Source organism: Crocodylus porosus, unplaced genomic scaffold (genome assembly GCF_001723895.1).
Source record: "Crocodylus porosus isolate Cpor-Errol unplaced genomic scaffold, CroPor_comp1, whole genome shotgun sequence".
NCBI lineage: Eukaryota > Metazoa > Chordata > Crocodylia > Crocodylidae > Crocodylus > Crocodylus porosus.
Genome location: NW_017728931.1, coordinates 12,586,311 through 12,597,449, shown reverse-complemented (window position 1 = coordinate 12,597,449; position 11,139 = coordinate 12,586,311). Strand labels below are relative to the sequence as shown.

At 41.9% G+C, this 11,139-nt stretch overlaps 1 protein-coding gene across 3 annotated transcripts in view; it reads left to right on the top strand.

The window, feature by feature from the left end:
* The window catches only part of VWF (von Willebrand factor), a 207,628-nt gene that overhangs the window by 143,003 nt on the left and 53,486 nt on the right, over positions 1-11,139 (top strand). For all 3 annotated transcript variants that reach the window (XM_019544220.1, XM_019544218.1, XM_019544219.1), the window contains exons 36-37: positions 1,277-1,469; positions 4,329-4,670. In XM_019544220.1, the coding sequence (XP_019399765.1) occupies positions 1,277-1,469; positions 4,329-4,670 (535 nt within the window). The remainder of the gene's footprint in view (positions 1-1,276; positions 1,470-4,328; positions 4,671-11,139) is intronic.

Below are 11,139 nucleotides of genomic sequence, written 5' to 3'. Positions count from 1 at the left end.
TTCAGTACCCTCGGATGGAGCTCATCCGGGCCTGCCGACTTAAAGGCATCCAGTTCTTCCAAGTGACCCTGCACCACCTCAGGGTCCACGCATGGAAGTCTGGTGCCTTGCTGCTGCCTCCCTACACTCCCAGTGAGATGTGACATGAGTTTTGCTTTCAGGAATTTGGGGTGCATTTCCCCCCAAACCCCTGCACCAATCTTCTTGAAACTTGGCAGGCTTCATGCTCTCAGCAGAGGCTAGCAACCCTGCATGTTTCATCCATATCAGACCAAAGTTATAGATATTTAATTGAATCCCCATTATACCCTATGGCTGGATCTCTGAAGTGACTCCGAAGCTTCGGAGCTGCTTCGGCCAAATCAAGGTGGAAACCCAGTCTGGAGTTCCGGATCGGATCGCTGGCATCCAAAGTGGTTGTATCTGAAGCCAGATCAAATACCTGCCTACTCGCAGGGGCTTATAAAATGAGTGGCTTATTTTAAAGACAAGCAAGTGTCAATGGAATGACCATATATAGAGCTGTCCAAATCTTTATTAGAATTTTAAGTATCTCACATGCACAGGATCGGCTAATTTGCCAGACAGAATTAACCTAGATGTGATTCTTTTCCAATGTAAAAAAATACATGAACAGTGGACTCCAGCAAGGGTTGATATCTGTTCCAAGTCAGATACAGTTACCTCCAATTAAGTTGATCTCTGCAGTGCCATATGCATTTTATTAGCCCTTCACTGCCATTCAGTTCTTTCATTGTTCCCCCTAAATTCCTGTCAGTGGGTGGGATGATTTTGTTGTCTTGTTAAGTAGGTGAGAGTTGTTTAGTCTAAAGTTAGGGCTCATTACAATGAAGTTAAGAGGTTTTAGCCCGGTCTTGCAAATTGCTGCATGGCCTCCTTTGTTACTTAAATTTGGTGATGAGCATTTGAGAAGAGGTATTGGATGCCTTGTAGCATTATATCTAGACTTTGTAAGAACACATATAATGCTGAAAGATCCTATCTACATAGAAGAACATTGATAAAATATGTTTGCAATGAAAAGACAAACACAATTTATTTTTGGCATTTCTAGATCTGAAACTTAGTTTGCAGCTTGCATGGATCCTGTCAACTGGTCCTGCTGTTATTTATGTTCTTTTCAAATGAAATTCAGTCAGATCTTGGTCAAATCATGAGTATAAAGTTACAATGCGTTTAAGAAAAGCAGAGAGTTTTTAATGTATTTAGCCTGCTTGGTAGAGCTGATGTGTTTATTTCTTCTTCTCAAAAACAGGTTGCTGTTAATGGAGATATGGTCAGTCTCCCCTACACCAGTGGCCAGCTTGACGTTGCAGTCTATGGAGCAATAATGCATGAAATCAGGTTTTCTCATCTTGGACATAATCTTACATTTACTCCAAGAAACAATGAATTTACCCTCGAACTTAGCCCAAGAAGCTTTTCTTCAAAAATGCATGGCCTTTGTGGTAAGTTTGAAAGTTACCAGTTTCAACTGCTTTTTCTGGGCTTCAGGCAGTTTTGAGGTTTCTTGTATTTTGAGATCCTCAAGGAGCAGGTGTGATACTGACCCTGTAAACTCCTCTGCATGAGCTGACCCCACACAGTTTGGCTCTCACAATTGTAATGTATAAGGGTGCTTAGGAACATAGTGCTGGGCCATTGAATACAGTTCCTTCCATTGATAGGCAGTTGTTAACCCAAGGAATCTCCAAAATTGCCACTTCAAACCTTTATGTAAAACTGTAACAGGCAAAACCAGAAATGTCCTGTAGCTCACTGTAAATAAAAGCAGGGGAGGTAAAGGCACTGACAGTAACCTGTCACTAAAATAATGGGGAGTTAGCTGGTTAATATAATGTTCAGGGGTTCTCAGGTCAAGGAGCATATCCCACTCACAGAGCTCATCTGTGTATTATCTGAGTGCCTTCCAGTTGTGCATTAAACAACATGGTTACATACATTGCATTTTTTTTTGTCTCATTTTCTCCACAGGTTTTTTGTTTGCTTGTTTGTTTTTAATGAATGTGTTGCTATATGTGTGAGAAGGCCAAGGTAAAGAAATGCCCCTACACTTGGAATGGAGGATTGTTAATTGTTCTTATGTCCTGAAGGAGTTAATTTCATCATCTTTAGTTGGTCTCTAAGGGTATTTTTACATGTGGTCTGGTGGCGGGGGGGAAGGGAGCGGGGAGCTGGGTGCGATGCATCCCCGGATGTTGGAGGGACTGCAGATTGCCTGTTATATCTCTGTGGAGCAGATGGAAGTTACCCTAATACGAGATAGGTACCATGGCCCAGAGTTAACCCTTGCCTGAAGTGGTGTAATTTGAGATGCTTAGAGGGTACTTAGCATGAGCTAATGAACTTTAACATGCAGATGTTCATGTTTTAAGTGCCCTTAGCATGGTCTAAGTGTAATGTATAACTTCAGCCTTAGTGTGATTCTATTCCATCCTGCACAGGTCCCTGAAAAAATTGTTAATTGAACAAACTGACTGTCCTCCTTGCTTTTTTGTTACTTAGTCATAAGGGTGATGATTAGGGCTGTATGAAATTTTGTCGGGTGTTATGTTTCAAAGCTGTTTCAATGCATTTTGAGCTCAAAACAGCAAAATCAAAACAAAATAAAAGGCTTTGAAACGAAACGAGGGCACTCAAAACATTTCCAAAGTTTCAAAATGTTTTGAGTTTCAAAGCTGGGCTTACTTGGCTTTAGGGCTGGCCCCAGTTGGCAGGGCAGCCTGCTGTCATCCGGCACAGATCTGGTGGTCCACACCCCCAGGAGGAGTCAGGCACTGCCCTGCAGCTGGAAATGAAATGAAACAAAACACTGTCCCTTTGAAACGGTGAAACGGAAGTTGAAGAAAAACGGTACTGTTTGTACAGCCCTAGTGATGATGTTGCATTACCAAAGTGGATACATTCATGGACAGTTAGAGACTTAAACGTGGTGGAATAGAATTGAACGTAAGCACCTGAGCTCACTTACAAACCTAACAGGAGGAATAGCCTCTGGCCCTATGTATTTATCTGTCTTTAGAAATTATTTATTGCAGTATACATAATGATATAAAATAACAATTCGACAATGACCTCTCTGGGAAGATGGTTTTAGGTTTAAGCAGAAGGTTCATTTATTAACAATACTATCAGCTTCTGTCTCAGAAGTTAAATTAATAGATTTCAGTAAAATTGTAACTCCTAGCTCTTAGCCCAAACACTACGTATGTTAACGGGGCATTTATACACATACATATGTCTGCTCCGATGTGCCAGAAATCCAGCACATTGGAGCAGATTTGATTAATCAAGTCTGTAGAACACACGAACTGATGAGCTCAGCACTGAGTCGCATACATTTGTATAAAAGGTGTAATGTGGCATTGCTAAGAAAATGGTGGTGATGAGCTTTGAAGCTAAAACACCTTTGATGTGTTTTAGTTGAAAAGAACACTGGTGCCATTTTCTCAGCACTGGTGCACATTTTGCCATTTATACAAATGCATGTGACGCAGCATGGGGAACTTTTAAAAGGACCTAGCACCCACAGTTCTCATCAGTATGGACACAGGAACTGGTAGCTACTTACATTATTTCAGAATCTTGCCAGCTAAGGATGTCTGGCTTGATTCTTTGGCTTTGTAACAGTTGCATCTTTTCTGGCAAAGTTACCCTAGAGAGGCCAATGTTTTTCCCCAGCACAGTACCTTTAAACTTTACATGCAAAGGGGTTCTTGCACATTTTTGAAAATAAAGAAGTCCTGAACTGTGCCTTTATGTTGGGTCTCTTTGCTTTTTCTTTAGGGATGTCAAATGCCATCCTCCTAGGTTTTTCTGAAATATTCATGGGTGGCTGAGCTATACATTAGGAGCTTTACTTCTCACACTTAGTCAACAGGGCCTCTGGGCCTCTTGAATCTTATTAAACAGATGTCTCTTGCTAATCCTTTTTCAGTTGTTGTTAAACGGGTGTTAACAAAAACAAAACAAACAATCAAACCCACCCCAAACTCAAACTCTTACCAGTAGCAACCAGGAAAACGTGAAAACATTGAACAGTCTAGTTCCTTTACTCTTCAACTTAGTCAGCAATTACTTTTTTGTGGCATCACAATTTCAGTGGCGCACAAAGCATCTATAGAATCATGCTTGGATGCCAAATGTAATAAATTAGTAGAAACAAATCCTGAACTTTTTGGAATCTTGCCCTTGTAGCTTACCTTTACACACTCTGGTTGGCTGTGTTTGCTTTGACCCTGTTTGTTCAAAATGGTTTTGCTGGTGATGTTGTTTTTTAAACTCCTTTGTTTTCTTTTGCCCTCTAGGGGTGTGCGATGAGAATGATGGCAATGACTTTATGCTAAATGATGGCTCTGTCACATCTGACAGCAGTAGGTTTATTCAAGAATGGACTGTAAAAGAACCAGGAGAGGTGTGTGAGGTCGAGAGAGAGAGCAGATGTGCTGAACATACTGCTACCAAGTGCAGTGTTCTGTTATCTGCTCAGTTTGAAGAATGTCACAGGATAATCTCTCCAAACATGTTCTATGCTGCATGTCAAGAAAACAGCTGCTACAGCGGTGAAATCTGTGAGATTATATCATCCTATGCTCAAGCTTGCAGGACAAATGGGATCTGCATTGACTGGAGAATGCCAGAGTTCTGTGGTAAGGATTTCACTGCTCATTAAAGAAATACAGAAATCAATGTATACTCCAAAATTATCCAGTGATACTTCTCCCATTGTCTCCAGTTTGCCTGCATCATAATCCCAGGGCAGCACACAGCACTCTGAGAGACATTAGATAATTACTTTCATGGGCAGCTTAATTTAAGTTTAGTCCCTGCTATCCATTTAACCTCTAATTGCAGAAAAAAGGGGCACTGGAGAAAGTACACGCTCCTGTTAATCATTCAGGGCAGATGGTAACAAGTAGGGAAAGCCTAACACAGTGAGTCTAGCAAGGCTAAGAAATAGTATACAACCACACAGTCACTGCCAAACCTTCCACACCTAATATGAGCCCTGGTCAGTATTGGTAATGTGTCCTAATTCCATCAATCCATAGCAGCTGCAGAAGTGGCTGAAACAGTGAAAAGATCAGGTTTAGGAATGAAAGGTCACAGTTTGGCTTAATGGCATTTACTTATTTCAGCATGTAACTAGGATAAGCCTCCACTGATGCAAATGATGGCTTTTCTTGACTCTCCTTGGAGGCTATGCTGATGTCCCTGTGTGGGTGTTTGACCCCTGATTGCTCAGACCAGGGTAAATTCCTCATGTACACAAAGACTAAGCCTTTAAGGCCCCTCTACATGTGCAGGTAAAGGCACTGTGGGATCTAATGTACGATTCACTGAGTTGTGCCTCCTGCCAGGCAACTTGTGCGCAGCAGGAGGTATGATTGCGGGATTTCTCTTTCAATCTCATTGTGCCTTATTGCAGGTGCAGGGAGAGCCTGATCCAGGACTCCCCCTGCTCTGGCAAGAAGCAAGCTCCCGTGGCTTGGAGCCCCCATATACCCCCAAGGGTGGGAGATTGCAACAGCCACAATCCCATAGCTCCTGGGGTTTCATATACCCCTGAGGCTAGGAGATCATGGCTGCCATGATCCCCCAGCTCCAGGGATTTCATTCGCCCCTCAGGGCAGCTGCACCCACTGGCTGCTAGAATCTACTTAGGTCATGGCACCCAGCATCCACAGCTGTGAGATTCTGGGTCCTCATGCTGCCCAGAGTCGCCTCAGTTCCAGCCCTGGCTAGGCAAGGTGCATCCCTATGGCTGGGAGCCTCATCAGCTGAGGGGGTTTGCAGCCACAGGGAAAAGCCTGCTGCACATGCAAATTAAAGCTTGAAAGCAACCAGCTATAACATTAGTATACATTTTCAAGGTATAACTTCATAGGTGGTTGGAGTTTTTTGTGGCATGATGGCTACTTTGCACATGTAGCTAGTCTCATGGTAATTGTGCAGTGAACTAGTTAATTGTGTAATATCTGTAAGTGTTGAGGGGGCCTAAGCATGTGAGAAAATAGGGACCTTGAGCTTTCAAGAAGAAAAGGTAGGAAATGACTGCTATGTATGTCCTCTTCCCAGAGCAGTATCAGTTGCCCTCTGCTTAATAGAGCAAGTGAACCATAAATTGCTCTGCATGTACTAAAATCTTCTTTGCTCATGTCCCAAATGATCAGTGAACATGGCAAGAAGGTTAGCAGTGCAGCTACCCAAAGCCATGTAGATGTGAATAACACATTAGTCCCAGGCTTGTAGGATTCCAGTATCTTTACTTACCCACTTCTCATTGCATGCACTAAACAGTTGCATTGCACAGTTGTCTAGAGACTTGTTGAGAAAGCACACTATAAACTATAAAGAATGAAGATAAATGACCATGAAGGCTGCTACCACCCCATAGTGCTTGTAGGTATTCCTGCTTTCTTGTAACACTTGCTGTATAGGAAGTTACAGATATGAGGCATTGTTTCCTAGCTTTTAAACTCTGCTGTATGTGATAGTTCTCAATGTGGGCCTCTTCCTCAAAATATCCTTTTATGTACCCTGACATGGTCACTCTTCCACTCATTCTCTGCATTCTCTCTCTCATCTGTTTGTCCGCTTCCCTTTTTTTCTTTCTCTGTGAATTTGCTTTCTCTGTGTTTCTTTCTCTTTGTTTAGCGTTTTCCATTCCTCATAGTTTTATTCTTTGTCTTAATTGTTTTTCTTCCCACTCTTTCTTTGCTTTCTGCTTCACAATTTAAGAACTTCTAGGCTACAAATCAAACCTTCACACATGCATATGCCATACTGTAAGGCAGTAAAAGAAATGTTACAGGTGGTGACTTTCCTTCATGTTTCAGGCATGAACTCCAGGAAACATTTACAAGTAAATAAATAAATAAAGAGCAAGTGGATTTGGCCTGAGTTAATTTATTAGATGGTTTTTTAAGACCCAGTTTTGGAGAACCTTGTTGTTACAAATAGATCTTTTAAGAAACAATGTCCTTCCAATATAATCCTAGGCAAAGGGGTGGGGGAGTGATGTTGCCTGCCATTTCCTAGATTTAGTGCTTCAACCAGACTTTACAAATTGCAACATCTGAGGCAGAATGTCAGAGAGGTATCTTAATAACTCTTCTGCATTCCTCAAATTCCCAGCATATGACACAATAGGCTGGGACAGCCAAAGAGCTCCCCAATTTAACTCCAGTTACATGAAGCAGTCACTGCTGTCTTAACAATGGCATCTTCTTCTTTTTTCCTTTTTTGAAGCAGATGCATGTACACAGTTGCCAGAAATAAAATTGTTAATTACCAGGGTACAGTGTGGAATACATTAATGGCGGCATAGTTTAATTGTCATAACTGTACAAACTTATAAACAAGGGCATTGCACTAGTTTGATTTTTTTTCAATGAACCCTGTTATGTGACTTGATCTTCATTATTTCTATGAGGCACAAGTCCCACAAGGAAATAGATCTGCAGCACCTCAGCAGAACTCCCAACTGGACAGGAAGATATACATGATGCAAAAGCCTTTAAGCAAATGCAGTATATTCTCCCTCCTATGACTTTCTGCTCCACTGATCAGTACCTGGATCAACCTTCTGTATCTTTCTGCCCTGGCTGTGGTGCACAGAGTGGTTTTTGTGCTCATGGGAGTTCATGGACTAGACCAGTAGCTGGCTACACTGAAGTGACTTAGTATCCAGCCCATAGCTAGCAAGACTGGTTGTGTAATGTCAGGGCACAGAAGCTAGACATACCTTTTAATGGGCTTACTCCTTTCAGGAGCTATCTGTTGAAAAGGGTTTCTGTTATATTATTTTAATGCAAAGATCCTAAAGAAATCTCATGGGTCTCTAGCTAGAAGAAATCAATATATTTTTATGAATTATTTTAGTGGGAAGGGAAACTTTAGTCATGTGGAAATCATGTTGTTTATACAGCCATTAAGGGATAACCCAGGGCATATCTACATCATAGCCACTTTTATGTAGAGTAGGGATATACAGACTGGGTTTCACTTCAGGATCTTGGATTTTTGTAGCAGTCTAACTAAAGCAGTACAGAGTTTAAGTATAGGCTCCTTTGCCCTACCAAGAAACTCCAATATTACAAATGTTTCATAGAAAGGAGGACTATCAGTAAAGAAGATAAGTAGCATCAGCAGCCTTACTGGTTGCTTACTCTCTTTGTTGACATTTGCATGTTGTTTGTATGAGTAAATATGTAGGCATTTCTTTCACAGACTTTCAGCATTTATCTTGCAAATGAGCCAGGACCTAATTAATAATTGAGTCACCATAGTCTTGCCCATATTACTGTAATGGACCAGGGTATGGGTACTCTGTGTAGGTCACCTGTGTCTCAAGATCATAAACTAGGAGTTTGGAGCTGGAAGTCAGAGCCAGGAGTTCAAACATGCAGGAACTCAGGCTGGGGCTAGGCATAAATGTAGGCAAAAGCAGAAGACTAGGACCTAGGCAAGGGCTTCCAAGCAGTCCAGGGACCCAGCAAGTAGATCTGTTGCCCAGATAGCTTGCTACTTACTATCCATTCAGGGCCTGTGAGGTCCTAAGCAGGCGGGATTCTCTTCCTGTAGCCCTTGTGATTTCTCAGTCTGGTTTCTGATCACTGCTGCCTGGGGTGAGAACCTCTCCAGCTGGGCCTAGGCTCACTACAGTTACAGCGAAACTGTGTTGCTATCTGGGAAAGCAAAGTCATTTCTAAATAGATCATCAGTTTTTCTCAGTCACTTTGAGGTTCTGGAAAGTTTATTTTGTTCTGGAAACAATGTCTATTGGTGTTCCGGAAAGGTTTCCCCACCCTCCTTCCCTCTGAATTTCCAATTTATAAGAAATTTTGAAAAATCTGAGTTCTTTTTCAATTTAACCCAATCCAGATTTTAAAATGATCCAGATTTCTTACAAACCAGAAATCTTGAATATAACCCAATCTCTTCTGTATGACGTTGGAAAAACAGAACAACCAGAGCAAAACCATAGCCAAAGATCCAGATTAATTCACTGCCATCGAAGTTTCCTTACTGGTTTTGCAAAGCAAGATTTTTGGAATTTGCTCTTGGATGCACCGTAAAGAGATTATCATTATTGGATTCTCTTGCAACTAACATAGGAAGGAATAATTTTCAAGTAGGATGAAACCATTCTACTTCACATGAAATATTTTGCTCTTTGAAAAATGAAATTTTGTCAAAATTTAGACTTTTTATGGGAAAAGGTAGATTTTGGTGGAATTTCTGTCAGGACAATTGAAATGCAGTGTTTGCTTCAGGTCAATGTTAATCCCTAGCCATCTAAACTACTGCAGGGATCTATGGGAGTTGTGGTTCTGGATTATATGTATCCCTGTACTCTGTGATGTGCCTTACTCTTTGCATGAGCTAGGTCTCCCATGGTAGACCATGATTGCTCCCTGTGGCTGAGCCACTAGGTTCTATTATTGGGCTCTTGCAGGCAGTGTCCAAAGTAACTAAGGGAAGATGAAGTCCAGCAAGGGAACGTGGCCCCCGGATGTGAACAGGGATATGAGAAACCCAGAATTAGAACTCTACAAAGTGTGTGATGAAGGAACAAGTGGGTACAGACTGTTGTGTTGACCCAGCCCAAAACAAGTTTTTGATTTCTATCAAAAATATTTCTAAATCAAATATCTCTGGAACTTTCTGAACCATCTTGATTCTCCCCCCTCATCCCCCTCTATTTTTTAATATGACTGGGGATAAAAAGAGGTGTCATATGACCATATTTTCCTATACGATCAATTGGCTATGGTTTCAAATGCAAAGACAGATTTTTTCTGTACATTCCCTTCATGTCAAATGTTTTCCTTTGGATTTCACTTTTTCCCACAACCATTATACTTATACAGCCCACTTTTCTTCCTAGTGATCCTTTTTAATTATGAATGCTGTGCTATTTAGTGGGATCTCAGCTCATAGCAGAAAGAATTATCACTGTGATGCAAAGTTTCACATGCTTTTCTGATTTTTTTTTTTTTTCCTCTTGAAGGATCTGGGACTTCATTTATTTTTCTGGTTTTGGTTTTCTTCCTTCTTTATTTTGTGTCTTCTTCCCTTTTCTTGCATTCATATGACCACACTGCTGTACATGAAGATACTAGACTTGAAAGGAAGGTATATGTATTTATTTATTTTTACTTGCTACTAATTGAACTTTGCATCTTTGCTTCTAACTAAGATTGCTATTGGCGTGGTTTGCTCAACAGTTGCAAGCAAGATAAGTGGGCAAGCACTTAAAAGTTGATGCTTGCACAGTAGTAGTTCAGAACTGTATTTGACATCATTTGGCTAGAGTTCATACACTTGGATAAGCCTACCTTGAATGAGAGTGACCACACTGCAAAACAATGCTAGCATAGGCTAGGGACAGACATTCAAAAAGCCTGAGCCTGAATTGATTCAATCTTTGCAGGTTACTCTAACCTGGCTAGGCTGAACTGGTTTGTAACTGGACATTCTCTCAGGACTGAGGAAATTCAGGCACATGCCTGTAGTGACTCAAGCTAGAAGCCAGGGGATGCTAGAGCAGCCCTCCTTTACCTTGCAGAGCCCTGAGCTGATGGGGTGGGGCACGGCCAGGCCCTGGCAGCACGCTTTGATTAGGAAGGTCTGCCTGCACCATCCCAAGTTTTTCCTCACTGGCTGCTCAAGGGGTTGGGAGTGTTGCAAGTTCCCAGCCCCCTGCTAGCACTCTGAGGCAAGGGTGTGTGTGTGCGTGGTGCATACATGGATCTGTTGATGATATGAGGCTTTTCAGTCTCTGCCCCTGCTTCTTTATACTGTCTGCAGCAAACTGACAGGCAAGAAAGCCAGCAGGGGGCTGATAACAGTGTTTATAGCCCCATCAGCAAAACAATAGCCTCTCTCCATTAGTTCAAACTTTTCTTAAACAGCTTACCAGCTGACCTGTTGATTAGCTCCAAAAATCCCTAAGCAGTCACTGTTCTGTCTGCCTGCGCCAGTGAAATTGGAGACACTCTCTCTCTCTCATTCACACCCCGCCCCCCCCGGGCATTAGCTAGCATACCACATGCCCAGGGTCCATGGGGCTCTGGTCCATGCTGTGGGAGATGGGATGGAGGGGGGGAGGGA